A 17031-nucleotide genomic window follows, 5' to 3' on the forward strand; every position below is an offset into this window, starting at 1 on the left:
ATGACCATTTGGAGTCATTCAGCACTGACTAAGCATAACCACAGGCAAAGTACAAAAGGCCTCAATTCCTACAATATTCATTATTTTTCTTTAATAATTTTTATTTTTCAATTACAGTTGACATGCAATAGTATATTAGTTTCAAGTATACAACACAGTGATTAGACATTTATATAACTTATGAATATTCTTTCTTTGTATGGCAGAGAGGTTGAGAAAGAATAAGAGGGCTCGGGGTCTTATATGCAGCAGCCATAACTGAAAAAGCAGCGAGTCTAAAAGGAAGTGGTCTCTGCAAGAAATACTAAATTTTCAGCTTTATAGGTCACCTCTCCAAAGGTATGAGGTGGCCAAGGTTCAAGACATATGCACAACTAAAACCCAAACTGCACTTCATGCTTTTCAAGAGCCTGGTTGTTCAGTATTACCTGCTTGCAAGCCTGTCGACACTCCAAGGTAATAGCCAGTTCACAGCAGCCTAAGCCAACCCAGCCGTCAGATTTCTTAAACACACCTTAAAAACAAAATGTTCAAATATTTGGTCATAAACAGTGACAAATACAAACAGCATGTCAAATTGGTTTGTGGATACCACTAAGAATCAAAGTGTTTACAGAAAAACTAGCTCAGACAAAAGGGCCTCAAAATTAGTAAGCCTCTCCCCTCAGCCTTATTCCCAATGCTATTATCAGGTCCTTTGTTTTTTTCTCTCATCTCCCTGCCCACCCTAAACCCTCTAGGTCAGTGGTTCTCAACCTTCCTAATGCCGCGACCCTTTAATACAGTTCCTCATGTTGTGGTGACCCCCAATTTCATTGTTACAAATTGAACATAATTAAAGCATAGTGATTAATCACAAAAACAATATGTAATTATATATGTGTTTTCCGATGGTCTTAGGCGACCCCTGTGAAAGGGTCGTTTGACCCCCAAAGGGGTCGCGACCCACAGGTTGAGAACCGCTGCTCTAGGTCATTCTCATTCTTGGGTAGGACATACAGGTTCAGGAAAGCAAGGAGAGGCCTTCCTCACCTTTAGAATGTGAAGCAGAGGCAAAGATTCCAATTTAACTTAACAAAGAGGTACTGAATTCAAACATATTAAATACCTACAGTAGTGTGAAGCCCATGACACCATTTAAAATCAATACTTAGTAAACAGACAGGAACATCTCTTATGAGCCAGGACTAATTTTGATGGGCAAAATAACTCTTCTGGTTCAGTTTATGTACAGCAGCTAATTCTCCAACCAAATCACTGATAACAAGATGTATCATAATATCACCTTTTTATAAAATTATAAAAAATAATTGAGTGTATTTTTAGAGCCCTTTTTGTAATCAAATGTCAATGAATGACTCATAGAATAAAATTAGGAGATATAATAATTATGAAGAGGAAAAAGATTTATGCTTGTAGGGATGCTGCAAATTCCTTATATCTTTTAAAAAATGTTTTATGGCCCTGCTGGTGTTGCTCAGTGGTTGAACATCAGCCCATGAACCAAGACAAGAGGTCACAGTTTGATTCCCAGTCAGGGTACATGCTCGGGTTGCGGGTTAGATCTGGGGGTGTGCAGGAGGCAGGCAATAGATGATTCTCTCTCATCATTGATGTTTCTCTCTATATATACCTCTCCCTTCCTCTTTCTAAAAATGAATAAAATGGTATTTTAAAAAATGGTTTATGTTGTTTCCATGTAATACATGGGTCTTCAAACCCACATATACAATAAATTAGATTATTATTTACATCTGAAAAAAATGTCAGGGTTTCAAAAGCTATAAGTAGCATAGTTCTCCAAATCAAAGTAGGACTTAACACAACAAACAGAAGCATTCTGCTAAAAAACAAAACAAACAAAAGCAAAAAAGTGGCCCACAGATAAAACTCTAAAAATATAGGGTGGGGCAAAAAAAGGTTTATAGTTGTGAGGATGCAAAATACAGCTTATTGTTGTATTATTTATTAATTATTGTAGTATTTTCCATACAAACAACTATAAACCTACTTTTGCCCAACCCTGTATAATATAAACCATCCCAACTGCTACAATTGGCTAAAAATACTGAATATCATAAGCCTCTATATCCCTACATGTTTTAAGAGTAAAAAGGGCAACAGACTCTTTTCTAGCCCCATTGCCTATAGTTTCCTTTAAATCTTTGCTATTGAGAATCACTCACATTTTAGATATAATTTTGAATGGAATCACTGCAGGTCATAAATTCTGTGAACTTTTATACCATCATGCCATATATTGCTGCTTCCACATACCCAGTGGCCTCTTAGAAAATATTAAATTATTCGACAAGCATTTATATTTGCTGAGCCTCTACTATGTACAAGACACTCTATTAGATATTCTGTGGACTAAGAAATAGATAAAATATATGATTTATTCCATTATAGAAATCAGTTTGGTAAAAATAATGTGTATGTATATGTATGTGCATATATATCTATAATAATAAAAGGGTAATATGCTAATTAGACCAGGTTGCTGGTTGTCCAGTCCTCCTTCCAGACAAAGCCACAGTGGTGGGGGCTGAGGCAGAGGTGGCGAGGGGCAATCAGGCTGGCAGAGGAGCAGTTAGTGGTGATCAGGCTGGCAGGGGAGGGCAGTTAGGGGCGAACAGGCTGGCAGGGGAGGGCAGTTAGGGGCAATCAGGCTGGCAGGGAAAGGCGGTTAGGAGTAATCAGGAGGCAGGCAGAGGGGTAAGGGGCGATCAGGCAGAGGCAGTTAGAAGCGATCAGGCAGAGTGGTTAGGGGCGATCAGGCAGGCAGGCAAGCGGTTAGGAGCCAGCAGGCCTGGATTGCGAGAGGATGTCCAACAGCCTACAGGGACCAGGCCTAAACCGGTAGTCAGACATTCCCTGAGGGGTCCCGGATTGGAGAGGGTGCAGGCCGGGCTGAGGGAACCCTCCCCCGCTTGCACAAATTTCATGCACCGGGCCTCTAGTATATAAATGAAATTCCAGGACATTAGAGGGATAATTAGGAAGACAGGTAAGAATGTGGGCAATGCCAGGAAGACAAATGTTTGAAATGCAAATTTCACACTGTATGACAGCCTTTTAAGTTCAGAGATATGTAAGGTTTATTCCCATTTTTCAAGGCACCAGCTTTAACTAAGACTGGAAAGTAAGCTTTACCAGTAATCCTAGGAGACCACGAATGCAAGGCTAGGGAGTTGGCTTTTATTTCAACAGAAATGGATACCCTTGAGGGATTTTTTTTGAAAGGCTGGGGAGGACAGCTGTGATATGTTGAAATACTGGTACCAGTTACAAGTTTTTTACAATATTCTATCCCAAGAATGTAATAAGAAAGGCTTGCCCGGCCGATGTGGCTCAATGTTTGAGCTTTGATCTATGAACCAGGAGACCCCTGGTTTAATTCCCAGTCAGGGTATGTGCCCAGTTGTGGACTTGATCCCAGTGTGGAGCCTGCAAGAGGCAAGCCAATCAATGATTCTCTTTCATCGTCGATGTTTCTATCTCTCTCTCTCCTTCCTCTCTGAAATGAATAAAAATACATTATATATATAAAAATGGCTTGAACTAGGAGTAGTGAAGACAGATGCAATATTTTATAAGCGGAGAGTCAAAGGAGTTAGAAAGAAAAAGCAGCCAAAGATAACTTGATCTCCAAAAGTATCATTCACAAGAGTGACAATCATAAAATGAGTTTGGTTTTGGATTTGCACTTCAGATACCACTTAGATGCAGTGATCCAGGTAGAGATGTCTAGAAGTCACAAACAATTGACTAGGGCTCTAACTGGTTTGGCTCAGTGGACAGAGCATCAGCCTGCGGACTGAAGGGTCCCAGGTTCGATTCCGGTCAAGGGCATGTACCTTGGTTGTGGGCACATCCCCAGCAGGGGATGTGCAGGAAGCAGCCGATTGATGTTTCTCTCTATTGATGTTTCTAACTCTCTATCCCTCTCCCTTCCTCTCTGTAAAAAATCAATAAAATATATTTAAAAACCAAAAGAAACCCCCCAATTGACTAGGATTTGAAAGTTACCTTCCCAGAGCTGATTAGTTAGCAGAGTGAGTGTGGAGAAAGAATGGAAGAGGATTGTACTCAGGGATAACCACAGTCCTGGGGCAGTGGTTGGCAGTGGGAAGTGGGGGATGTTAAGAGGAAAAAGGTAAGAAAGGGCAAGGTACAGCCACAAGGAGGTAAGTGGTCAATATCATCAAATGTCACAGAGAAATCAAAGAGAGTAAGTACTGAGAAAAAGCTGTAAGATTTACAAACTAAAATCCTGGTGAAGTGGAGACAAGAATACAGTTAACACATTAAGCGCACTGTCAGTCACCGGTGACTGACATTATACTTTCCGTCCAGAAGACAAAACAGGCTGGGCACTTAACATGTTAAGTATTGAGTAAATGAGGATAAAGTATACATTTGAAAATCTGAGTGCCTATGGAAAAGAGAGGATAGAAACTCAAGGGCATACATTAAGTTATAGGGCTATGACACAGATTTTACAATCACAGTAAGATTTTAAAAATAAAAGTGCTAAATGTTACACTTCTGTTACTTACCTGGCAAAGATGAATTCATACAACTCCAAATTTCAACCTAAAATTGTAATCACCAAAAGGCTTTTATGTAGATAATCAGTTCCTAAATACAACACTTAATTTCTACAGAAATTATGTACAGTTGTTTTTATTATGTTTGTGTCTATAACAGTCAATGTTCTAGTACTATATGAGTATCAACCAGCTATATTTATGGGGAAAAAAACCAAACAAAATATTGCTTGCTCTTTTCCCATCTTCCCATCTAAGAACACTGAAGATTAGTCTGGTTACTCAAGCTGCTTACTGGAATCACTGTTTCTAAGTACAAACACAAAAGTATAGAGCGACTAAAGGAAAATGAATCACTCAGAATTGTGTGATCTCCATCCCCGCCCCCCGCCCTCACATAACCCAAGCTACTGTATCGTATCTAAAGAGACTCACTCGTAGCAAGCTCAGATGTTTTTAGCGTGGTTTATGAGCACCTCAAACACTGAGGACGATGACCCAAACATTAGAGACATTTTAAGTTACGTGATTCAGACAGGAAGCAATACATCTACTGTATGCCAGAAAGTGGGAAGACAGGAATAATGAAAAATCATACATTTTCCCTTATCACAAATACAACTTTTCAAAGTCAAAGTAAATATAAAATTTAGTTAATATAGTTTTCATAAAATTGTCAAAATATAATAAGTACAATTCCAAATTCCAGATAAACTATTATAATGAAATTTAAAGACTACATTTGTATTTAATATTATTTTTTCCTATGTCAGAGAATAAACAATAAAAATGAAAGATATTTTATCTGGCAATTTATGTGAAGATCTTTTTAAAGTACCTAGATAAATCTAACATTTTACTTTGACCACAAACCTCCTTCACATTGAAAATTTTGCTAAATCTAAAAGGAACTCATTAGATGACTTCATTTAGACAAAACCTTCCATAGTTAAGTTAAACAAGACCTACCATTGTTTCGGGGCAATAATCTGGGGCTCGCTGCAACAGATGTTTTAGTCGGGATTCACTTTTTGAGGAGAATATCTATTTGACAAAAGAAAAAAGTTTTTGTGGCATTTTTTCATAAGAAATAAAAAGAGGTAAAATGTATTATCTTCTGAATTTATCAGTTGTCTAGAATATCTTCCTCTTATAAATGGAAACCTTTGAAAGGATCTACATTAAAATGACATTTTTAAAAAGGTTGGTTAATCTGGCAAATAATCAAGAAAATGCAAATATAGCAAGTCTAGACCCTATTTCCTAATGACCAAAGATAGAGAAATCCAGGCTACCAAACTGTAGCCTGGGAGAAAAAAAAAAAAAAAAAAGAGAGAGAGAGAGACAGAGAAGAAAAAACCCCAGTAAATTTATCCTAAATTGTTCTACAAAACTGCTTAAGTCAACTGACCACAATAAAAAATACACTACGTTATACATTGATATTGGTGAAGAATAAATTTGTGAATAGCATTATGGCATAAACTTCTCTGCAAAGTGTCATAAAATAGAAACAAAACTGTTTTTTAATATAGATGCCGAGGAGCTGACAGTTCACTCACAAGGCTACCTGGCTCACTTCCAAACAGAATTTTAGTTAATGAAATTAACTATTTGATGTCTCAGTAAATTATAAATCTTCATGTATATCAGACAGACCTTCATGGTTAGTTAAAGCTATAAAATCCATAAATGCTAAGGACAGTGAAAAAAGATTTATCTACAGTTAGTTTTAGTAGCCTTTTCCTTCCAAACTACCAACAATCTATCTATCTATCTATCTATCTATCTATCTATCTATCTATCTATCTATCTAAAAGGCTAATATCCTAAGTGTCCATCCAACCAGTCACTATGACGTGCACTGACCACCAGGGGCAGATGCTCAACACAGGAGCTGCTGTGATGTGCACTGGCCATTTACAGAGAAACGGCACCGCGGACCTGGCGCCCACAAAGCAACACTCGGCTTCCCCCAAGTGGGACACAGGCCCTGCTACCACCCCGAGTGACAGCCCATCAAATTGCAGCTGATGCTGCCGAGATCCCATGGTGCAAAATGGGGCCCACAGCCCAGCCCAGCCTGGAAACAGTGGCTGTGGGCACCGGTAATGATGTCATGTAGCAACACCTGGCTTCCTCTCCCTAGCAACTAGCCTCCTTGGAGTTTCTTCAGCCCAGGAATACGACTTGCTTTATAGCCAGGTGGAAACATTTACACTTTAACCAAATGTCTGTGAAGTGTTTTCTCATGCCTCATCTCATTTGATCCTCACAGAAGTCCTGGAGTAGGTAGATAGGAGACTCGGTGGAATCCTATTTTCTTTTCATTAGCCAGAAAATGGAGATTTAGAAAACTTAGAAACTTGACCTGACTGAAAAGAAGAAATGGTGGACCTTGAAAATGACTTCAGGTTTTCTCACTGAGTCAAACACTGCTGCAGTTAAATATTTTACCCTTTGTTCTCCCTGTGTGATCTACAATAATAATCTGCTTCGTGTTGATATTTACTGCTGTGTTGCTGATAATTACCTAAAAGAGAAGTTGGGGTGCTTCATTGGGCTGGAAAAAGTTAAGCTAAATCAGAACGCAGGTCTAATAAGCAAGTTTATTTTATATCTATAAAAGGCTAAGTTGATTTGTGCATGAGCGATACATATAAAGCTTTTGCGGGCGTCATTCGCACAAGAGTGTTTCGATCTGTCATTGTCAATCGTGAATTTGGTTGACGCTTCTATTATAGAGAAAGGGCGAATAGTGATATTAAAATATTTCTTCTAATTAATTTCCTTTCAATGTGCATGAATTCATGCACTGGGCCACTAGTAATTAATAAGTGAAGAGACCTAGAATATTGCCATTTTGCAACCCCTAGTGACTTAATGCATTTAGGTGATTATCAATGATGACTGATAATATTATAAAAAGAGACAACCAGATACAATACTATTTATGAGGAAGACTTAAACAAAACCTAACGTGAATCTGATCAAGTCTCTGGATGTGTTTCATAAGGTAGCTGATAGCCATGTGTGGTTATTTAAATTTAAACTAAAATCATTACAGCTAAATAAAATTAAAAATTCAGTTCCTCAGTCTCTTTAATCATATTTCAAGTGTTCACTTGGCACACGTGGCTAGAGGCTACTGAACTGGATCACAGATATAGAATATTTTCATTACTGTATAAATTTCTATTGAACAGCTCTGCTTTAAACCTACCTACTAATTGCTAAGAAATAAAGAGAAAAGAGAAACACATTAAAACCATGGGGATGTGAACAACATGATTCAGACCATGGGAAACACTACAGAATAAATTACCAGATTTGTTCATCAAATTGTAAGAAGAAACCCATATATCAAAAGAAAAGATATATATAACCAATATATTTCTTGGATTCTGATCCAAATTAAAAATAAACTTATCCTATATAATAAAGATGTAATATGCAAATGGTCGTTATGCCAGGAAGCGTAACAACCAACCGTGTAATGACCAGAACACAGATCAGCAGGAGGGTGGAGCAGTGAGCTACAAGTGGGCAGTGGAGCGCTACAGGAAGTGGCAGGGCAGCAAGCTATGAAGGGGAGGCAGAGGGAGATATAGGAGGGCGGGGCAGCAGGCAGAGAGCTACAGGAGGGCAGCAGCAAGCTACTGGCTACAAGCGGGTGGCTACAGGAGGGGGCAGGGCAGCAAGCTATGAGGGGGAGAGGGAGTGTGGGAAGCTACAGAAGGGCAGGGTAGCGAGTGGAGAGCTACTGGAGGGTGGCAGCGAGCTACTGGCAAGCTACTGGCGCACGGATTTGTGTGCGGGGCTACTAGTGAAACAATAAATTTAAAAAATAATTAGATATTTGAATATTACATTGTAAAAGAAGTGATAATGATGTTTTTATTTTTAGACTACTTTAATGAGTATTTATATAAATTGAAAATTTATAGATCAAATTATGACAACTGGGATTTGTTTCAATATAAACTTGTCTCAATATAATTGGGGGTGGAGGAGTGGATGGGTGTATAAATGAAACACAACTAGCCTTGACTTAATAATGCTAAAGCTGAATATGGGAGTTTGGTGTGTGTGTGTGTGTGTGTGTGTGTGTGTGTGTATAAAATTTTTTATTGATTTTAGAGAAGAAGGGAGAGGAAGAGAGAGATAGAAACATCAACTATGAGAATCGTTGATCAGCTGCCTCCTGCATGTCCCACACTGGGAATTGAGCCCACAACCCCGGCATGTGCCATGACATGACCTCCTGGTTCATAGGTCGACACTCAACCACTGAGCCACACCAGCTTGGGGGGGCGGTTATATTTTTATTTACCTTTGTGTGTGTGTGTGTGTGTGTGTGTGTGTGTATGACAATTCCCATGATAAAAAGATAAAAAAGAAGAAAAGGAAAATAAATGGAAAAGGAAAGACAATGAAAGGCAAGAAGAATAAAAACAGGTAGAAAGAAAGAAGTAAGCATATGACATTGGTAGTGGAATGGGAAGAAGTACAGAGAAAGCTATGCTTTCACTCATCCTCTTTTGCCTCAACTTTATCTCCTCACAAAAAGAAACAAATAAACAAGCAAACAAAGCAAAGAACCTACAATACTTGAAACAGTTTAGAACAGCAGAAAGAACAATGTACAGCGACCTACTTGGCTTCAACCTGGTGGCTAAGAGCATGGACTTGGTAATCAAACACTTGGGTTTGAGTCCCTGGTCCTCTAGTTATTTCCTTCGAGACCTTGGCAAATAATTGAACTTTGCCATACCTCAGTTTCCTCATCTATAAAATGCAGACAATAATATTATCTCCTTCAAGGACTTAGTGTTAGCATTAAATGAAATAATGCATGTGAAGAACCTGGTACATAGGAAAAAATATTTTTTAAAAAATGTGTCCCCTGGGTTTCAGTTTTTTGAATATCTAACAAACAAAATTAAGAAGTTAGACAATCGTCCTAGCCAGTGTGGCTCAGTTGGTTGAAGCGTTGTCCTACCCATTGAAAGGGGGCAGATTCGATTCCTGGTCAGGGCACATACCCAGATTGTGGGTTTGATCCCTGGTTGACAACTGATGGATGTTTCTCTCTCTCCCTTCCACTCTCTAAAATCAATAAAAAACATATTCTTTGGTGAGGATTAATAAAAAAAAAAAAAAAAAAAGTTAGATAATCTATCAGGTCACTCTGCCTCCAAAATTATAATTCTATAAAGTAGATTAAATTAACCAAGAAAGATAGTTATTAGGAATATCAATAACTGAGATAACTTATTAGAAATGTAAATAACTAATAATAATATTAGGAATATAAATAAGTTAAATAACTAATTTAGCCTACAGAGGCAGCATGTACATTTTTAGATAAGAAAGACTTGAACAGAAGCAGTTACTTTTCTCACTAAACTGATAACCACACTTAAGAAAGATGCATACTTACCCAGTATATCAGAATATGTACTATGATTACACAAATCATCTAAGAGCAAAAAACTTAATAACCAAAACTGTACCCCATTCAAGGCAGAAATAATCAGATCGCAGAGCTTACACTCCTGATCTTGAGAGGTTTTTAACTCATACTTATCTCTTCTTTCTGTCATAACTCATTTAGTTTTGTCTTCAAACAAGCAAAGACTCTCTTTTTGAAACAAATCTTAATTTCCTGCACTGACTTACTGACTTCCCCAAATAATATCCTACATTTTCCTTTCATTGCATCCATGTCTTCACCAAACAACTTGTACACATTCATTGACCAACTTCCTTAAGCAATGGTATGATATGAGTACAGCAAAGATGAATAAAACAGATAACAATCTCTATATTCAAAGAATTTATAACAGTTGGAAAGATATTGATATCTACACTAATAAAAGAGAAAGATGCAGCTGGCCGGTTAGCTCAGTTGGTTAGAGCGTAGTGCTAAAAGAGAAAGATGCAAATTGACCATCCCTTCGCGATGCCCACCAGACAATCAGGAGTGAGTATGCAAATTAACCCAACAAAGATGGCGGACCTGTGGGCAGCGCGCACCCACTGAGCAGCTAGGGGTGGGGCGGGATGCAGGCGTCCCACACCGTCCCAGCCGCTCCAGGCCTTTGGCCAGTGTGGGAAGGTGGAAAGGTGGCTCCGGGCCGGAGCAAAGGCGGAAAGGCGGCTCTGGCCAGAGCAAAGGCAGTGCCGGCAGCCAGGGGAAGGAAGGCCTATTCTCGCACGAATCTTCGGGCAGCAGGCCTCTAGTATATATATAAAAACAATACATTTTTGCAAACTTGAAATATTACATAATAAATTTAAATGTAAAAAAAGGTTTTAAATCTCTGCACTATGACTTTTGAGCCCCACCACCTCAGTCAGTCAATCTAGAAATATTTACTGAGAGTTTTCATGTGAGGCACTAGTCTAAGCAGTCAGTGAGGGATTCAGCATAAACAAAGCAAACAAAATCCCTTCTCTAGAGTATCTCTCCTAATTTTTCTTTTAAAAATTAAGGGCCTTTTCTCAGATCACAAACTCCTTGACATCTGGTATCTTCTTTCGTTGACTATTATAAAACACCAGCCCTGACTTATCTAAATTCAAATTCTAAAGTTTTAATTCCAAATTTCCAAATGTCTTCACACAGTGGTTTTCACTGATGATTCAGCAACTCACTACCCCACCCCCCACCACAACGAAAATTTTCCCAACCTCCCATAACCGTCAGGGATACTACTATTCATTCTGACTTAAAACCTAAATGCCATCAAGACTCCATATTTTCTTTATTCTCTACTGAAGAAATAATTATTCCTTACTCTGGGTATTTCCTTTCATTTTGAATGAGCTCTGCTAGTTTTAGCAGCCTGGCTTCTCTCCACATAGCTCACTCACTCACGCCTCCAAGTGACTGTGAAGACTGACTAGCTGACTGACTTACCCGACTGCTGAGTGTAGATATCAATATCTTTCCAACTGTTATAAATTCTTTGAATATAGAGATTGTTATCTGTTTTATTCATCTTTGCTGTACTCATATCATACCATTGCTTAAGGAAGTTGGTCAATGAATGTGTACAAGTTGTTTGGTGAAGACATGGATGCAATGAAAGGAAAATGTAGGATATTATTTGGGGAAGTCAGTAAGTCAGTGCAGGAAATTAAGATTTGTTTCAAAAAGAGAGTCTTTGCTTGTTTGAAGACCTTACTTCTCTCCTCATCTGGGAATAAATCTAATTCTGCAGTTTAGTGTGTACCTGGAGATAAAAGTTACATTCAACATTTGTGTAACTAGTAATAAGAGCAATATCTAGGGTCCAATTTGCCTTATTTCTTTGCCTAATTTCTCAATTAAAGTGAAACTAGGTCAGGGAAGAATGTTCTATATTAGGGTAACTACAGTATTCATTTAATTTACTAAGTGATAGAATTTCCAACATTTCTGAGTTTAAGAAATTAGAATTTGCCTGTTGCAAGTGGCTCATAAAAATCATTCACCCTGTTAGAACACCTAGTGGAAAAAAACAAGAAGAAACAAAGCAGAAAGTCAGGAAAGCAATGTTTCCAAAAGTAGCAGAGCTTTTAAAAACTCCCTTATGGCCAAAACCGGTTTGGCTCAGTGGATAGAGCGTCGGTCTGCAGACTGAAAGGTCCCAGGTTCGATTCCGGTCAAGGGCATGTACCTGGGTTGCAGGCACATCCCCAGTGGGAGATGTGCAGGAGGCAGCTGATCGATGTTTCTCTCTCATCGATGTTTCTAACTCTCTATCTCTCTCCCTTCCTCTCTGTAAAAAATCAATAAAATATATTTAAAAAAACAAAAAACAAACAAACAAAAAAAAAACTCCCTTATGGTGAGAGCATCAAAGGGCCATTTTTGCTTTTAAAAGCTATTTTTCTGGCAATAAATTTGTAGAAAACTTAATCTGCTATAGTGTTTCAACATGAATTGAGGCAAGCCAAGTCACTGTTTTGTTTTATAATTAGAAAATATTTTGCAAAAATCTTTCTAAATTCATAATATTGCTTGAGAGTACTTTTAATCCTAGTTAGATAGCTTTCTTGGTTTTCGGCCGTGACAAAATCCAGGTAATTACTTGAGAACTCCAAAAGATGATTGAGGCCATTACTTCTCAAGCACTAAGGCTAGAACTACACAACCAAGATGATGAAAGAAAGGGAAGACTTTAAGACTTTAGGTATTGTCTCAGTAAAACTTGCCTGAAAAGGCTCAACAAGAAAAATTAAAACCTACAGAAAAGTTTCAAAAGTTGTACAGTGAACATCCAGTCTTCATGTAGATTGGCCCACTATTTTGCAATATATGGTTTAACTTTCTGCATAAACACATATATTACTATTATTTTGATGAAACATTTTAGAATTCATTGCAGACACAATATTCATTCCTAAATTCCAGCATGCATCTCTTAAGAACAAGGTGGAAAGGCGGCTCCACCTACCTGGCCACAATACTATCACCAAATTCTGGATCAGAGCAAGCACTGATCCAATATTATTATAGTCTATATTAAAATTTCACCAATTTATCCCAATAATGTTCTTTTTATAGCAATCTTTTAATTCCAGGATCCAATCCAGGATCATGCATTGCATCCAGTTCTGTAACTATAAACAATTACATAACTAATACCCTCTAGAATTATTATGTACGCTTACCTGTTCACATACATCATGGCACATTTGGTTATCCTTGGAATGATCACAACACAATGCACCTAGGAAGAAAAAACAAATACCCAAAGTTGCCCACTTTAAATAAACAAGATAGTTAAGCTAAATTGAATGGTTACAACAAGCAATTTATTCAACAGATTATTATTATTCATTTTAATTCAACAAAACTTTACTGTGTATCTAATAGAAGCCAAGGATAATGCTCGGTTGGTTCTTGCCCTCAAAAAGCTTGTAGTCTCATAGGAGAGATTGTCATGTAATAATAGTTAATGCACTGTGTACTTTCCATGTGCCAGAATTTTACTAAGTTTGCTTTATGCATTATCTTATTCAATGCTTACAATTGCCCTATGGACTCTATTCTATTACTATACTTATAATGTAAGGTTAAATTAAAAAGAAAAAAAGAGTGAATTTTGTTTTGGACATGTTAAATTTAGGGTTCCTACAGGACATCCAGATAGAAATTCCAGTAAAGTCAGAAATCCAAGTCTGGATTGCAGGTAAAGCCAAGTCTAAAGATCCAAATTTGGAAACATCAGCATAAAGAAGGTATATGGAAATCAGTGACATTGCCTAAGGAGAGTTTCTAGTGAGAAGTGAACACAGCATCAAATTCTAAAGAACAGCAATATCTGAGACATGGAAGAAACAAAGACAGAGATTGAAATGGAATGGTCAGAAAGGTAGCAAGAAAGTGGCATCACAGAAGAGGGAGTAGCTAGTGTCATACACCAGAACAGTCAGGTTAGGTTGAAGACAAAAAAAGAAATGGGTTTACTAATTACGAGGCCACTTAGTGACCACAATGTACTTTCTGTGGACTTGGTAGAAGTGAATGATATTAAGAAGTAAACCAGAGATGAGGAAGTATTTGTTTATAGCAAATAAAGTTAGCTCTAGAGAAGTCTAGCAGTAATGGAAGGGAAACAGAGAGTGGTAGTTATAGGAGGATACAGGATCAAGGGAAGATTTTTCCAATTTTTTAGACTGGCCTTTGTCCATGGTTCTGGGGAAACTCTAAACCCCTGGAATTTCCTGAGTAATAGGAATGCCTCTGTTATGTTTATGAAGTGACCCAAGGTCTCACCTAGATATCATCAGGTACAGAAAGGTCACCCACGTGATAAGAGAGTTGCTTTGATCCTCAGGATATCACCTCGATCTCTCAACCTCCAGCAGGACAGGGGAAATGAAGATTGAGTTCAACCACATGGCCAGTAATTCAATTAATCATCTATGTGACGGAATCCTAATAAAATCTCTAGATACCAAAGCTCAGTGAACCTCTCCTGGCTGGTGAAGGCACTGATGTGCCAGGAGGATGATGCACACTGATTCCATGAGGAAAGGACACAGAAGCTCTGCATTTCCTCCCAGACCTGACCATGTATGTTTCTTCTTTTGACTGGTCCTCCTGATTTGTATCCTTTATAATAAAACTGTAATCATAATTATAGTACTTCCCCAAGATCTACAAATCATTGCAGTGAATTATTCATTCTGAGGGTGTCATGGTAAATCTGGAGTTATAGCCAGCTGGTCGGAAGTGTGGGTGGCCTGAGGACCCCCAAAGTGTGGCTGGTGTCTGAAGTAAGGGCAGTCTTGTTAAGGCTCATGCCCTTCAACTTGTATGGTCTGTTCTAACTCTGGTGGTCAGTGCATAATTGAATTGCTGTATACCCAGTTGCTGTATACCCAGAATATAGGATGTGGGTTGTATTTGGGACTAGGGATATAATAATGAATAAATGTTATGCTATCTGACTTCATCCAGGTTACAGTCTGATGGTAGAACAAAGTCTAGACAAGAGGAAAGGATGAAAGGGCACTCATATATCAAGAGGGAAATTGACAGCCTACATTTTCTCAGTGAAATAGTGATTAGGTCTGAAAATAAAAAGGGTTGAAATGCGGTTGGAGGCTTGAACTGAAATTGTAGAGGTCTGGAACAGCCACTCTGAAGAACAGAGAAAGAAGGTATCCTATCTAATAAAAGAGTAATATGTAAATTAACCATCACTCTGCAACAAATATGGAAGCACCCATAGTGGCCAGGGCGGGACACTGGTGGCGTCACCCTGGCAATGCGAGCCCAGCATCCATGCCCCGGCCATGCGGAAGGAGGGAAGGGGCCTCGGGTCGGAGGCTAGGGCAAGGGACGCTGGGCTCGTGGTGATGTGAGCCCAGCGTCCGCACCCTGGCTGCATGGAGGGAGGAAAGGGGAGGGGCCCCAGCCACGTGGAGGGCAGGGAGGGGAGGGGCCTCGGGCCGGAGGCCAGGGTGAGGGATGCTGGCATCATTGCAGGCTGGGCTGAGGGCACCCCGCCCCCGTGCATGAATTTCGTGCACCAGGCCTCTAGTATAAATATGTTTCTCAAACTTGTGTTCTATTAAACACTGTTTCATGAGTTGTTATTATCTATCCCTCAAGAGAAAAAGTTCCATATACAAATAAATATGGAAATGATAAAGAGAATTCTTCACTGCAGGACTTCATGAATACTTTAAAATGCTAATATTCATTATTAATCTCCTATAAAGGAATCTAAGTAGACTGATTTCTCACAGCACAGAAAACTTTTTTGATGCCACTTATTAACATTTTCAGAGTGTCAGTTTGCCAAATATCAAATTAGAGAAAAGAAAAAATGTTGCTGAACAGCATTATGGGCCCAGAAAAATTCATAAATTGGCTATAGAGATAATCAGGAGGGGTGTGTTACTATTCTAGAGCAGTGATTTTCAACCCTCTTCATCTAATGGCACACATAAACTAATTACTAAAATCCTGTGGCACACCAAAAATATATATATTTTGCTGATCTGAAAAAAAAAATGGCACAATTTTTTAAAGATTTTAAAAAATTGAGCCCTAACCGGTTTGGCTCCGTGGATAGAGTGTCAGCCTGCTAACTGAAAGGTCCCAGGTTCGATTCCGGCCAAGGGCATGTACCTTGGTTGCGGGCACATCCCCAGTACGAGGTGTGCAGGAGGCAGCTGATTAATGTTCCTTTCTCATCGATGTTTCTAACTCTCTATCTCTCTCCCTTCCTCTCTATGAAAAATCAATAAAATATATATATTTTTAAAAATTGATTATTAGAGAGAGAGGAAGGAAGAGGGAAAGAGAAACATCAATGTGAGACAAAAACATCAATCAGCAGCCTCCCACATGCCCCCTACCAAGAATGGAGCCCACAACTCAGACATGTGCTCTGACCAAGGAATCTAACCGGCAACCCTTCTGGCAATCCTTCCGTACACAGGATAATGCCCAACCAACTGAATCACACAGGCCATGGTGGCAAAATTTTGATTCACAGCAGACAACTATTGTGTTGGCTGTTGTCATTTTTTAATTTGACAATCTAAGGGAAGAGAGGTCAGTGCCCTGACTAAATAGTCAGGTATTGCATTTTTTAAAAAATATATTTTTATTGATTTCAGAGAGGAAGGGAGAGGGAGAGATAGAAACATCAATGATGAGAGGGAATCATTGATTGGCTGCTTCCTACATGCTCCCCTACTGGGGATTGAGCCCATAATCTGGGCATGGGCCCTTGACCAGAATCGAACCCTGACCTCCTGGTTCACGGTCGACGCTCAACCACTGAGCCACACCGGCCAGGCAGGTATTGCATATTTTAAAAATTCTCGTGGCACACCAGTGTGCCTGCTGTGGAACACCAAACTGAACATCAATGCTCTAGTCTAACATAAAGGTCACATGAGGGCAGAAAATCCAGCTGATCATGAGCAATAATACATAGCTCAGGATAACATATGGTCCCAA

General features: G+C 38.9%; 1 protein-coding gene across 2 annotated transcripts in view; it reads right to left on the reverse strand.

Annotated features, from left to right (window-relative positions):
- Positions 1 to 17031, reverse strand: part of RECK (reversion inducing cysteine rich protein with kazal motifs) — a 64971-nt gene that overhangs the window by 39681 nt on the left and 8259 nt on the right. Inside the window, exons 2-5 of one of the 2 annotated variants that reach the window (XM_070431209.1) lie at positions 13218 to 13276; positions 5523 to 5597; positions 4563 to 4599; positions 429 to 514 (exon numbers count right to left, since the gene is read on the reverse strand). In XM_070431209.1, the coding sequence (XP_070287310.1) occupies positions 429 to 514; positions 4563 to 4599; positions 5523 to 5597; positions 13218 to 13276 (257 nt within the window). Of the gene's footprint in view, positions 1 to 428; positions 515 to 4562; positions 4600 to 5522; positions 5598 to 13217; positions 13277 to 17031 lie in introns of those variants that run through there. The other variant, XM_070431210.1, reaches the window with a different exon arrangement.

This window comes from Myotis yumanensis, unplaced genomic scaffold, assembly GCF_028538775.1.
Source record: "Myotis yumanensis isolate MYYU_CA2020_CCGP unplaced genomic scaffold, mMyoYum1.0.hap1 SCAF_12, whole genome shotgun sequence".
Classification (NCBI taxonomy): Eukaryota; Metazoa; Chordata; class Mammalia; order Chiroptera; family Vespertilionidae; genus Myotis; species Myotis yumanensis.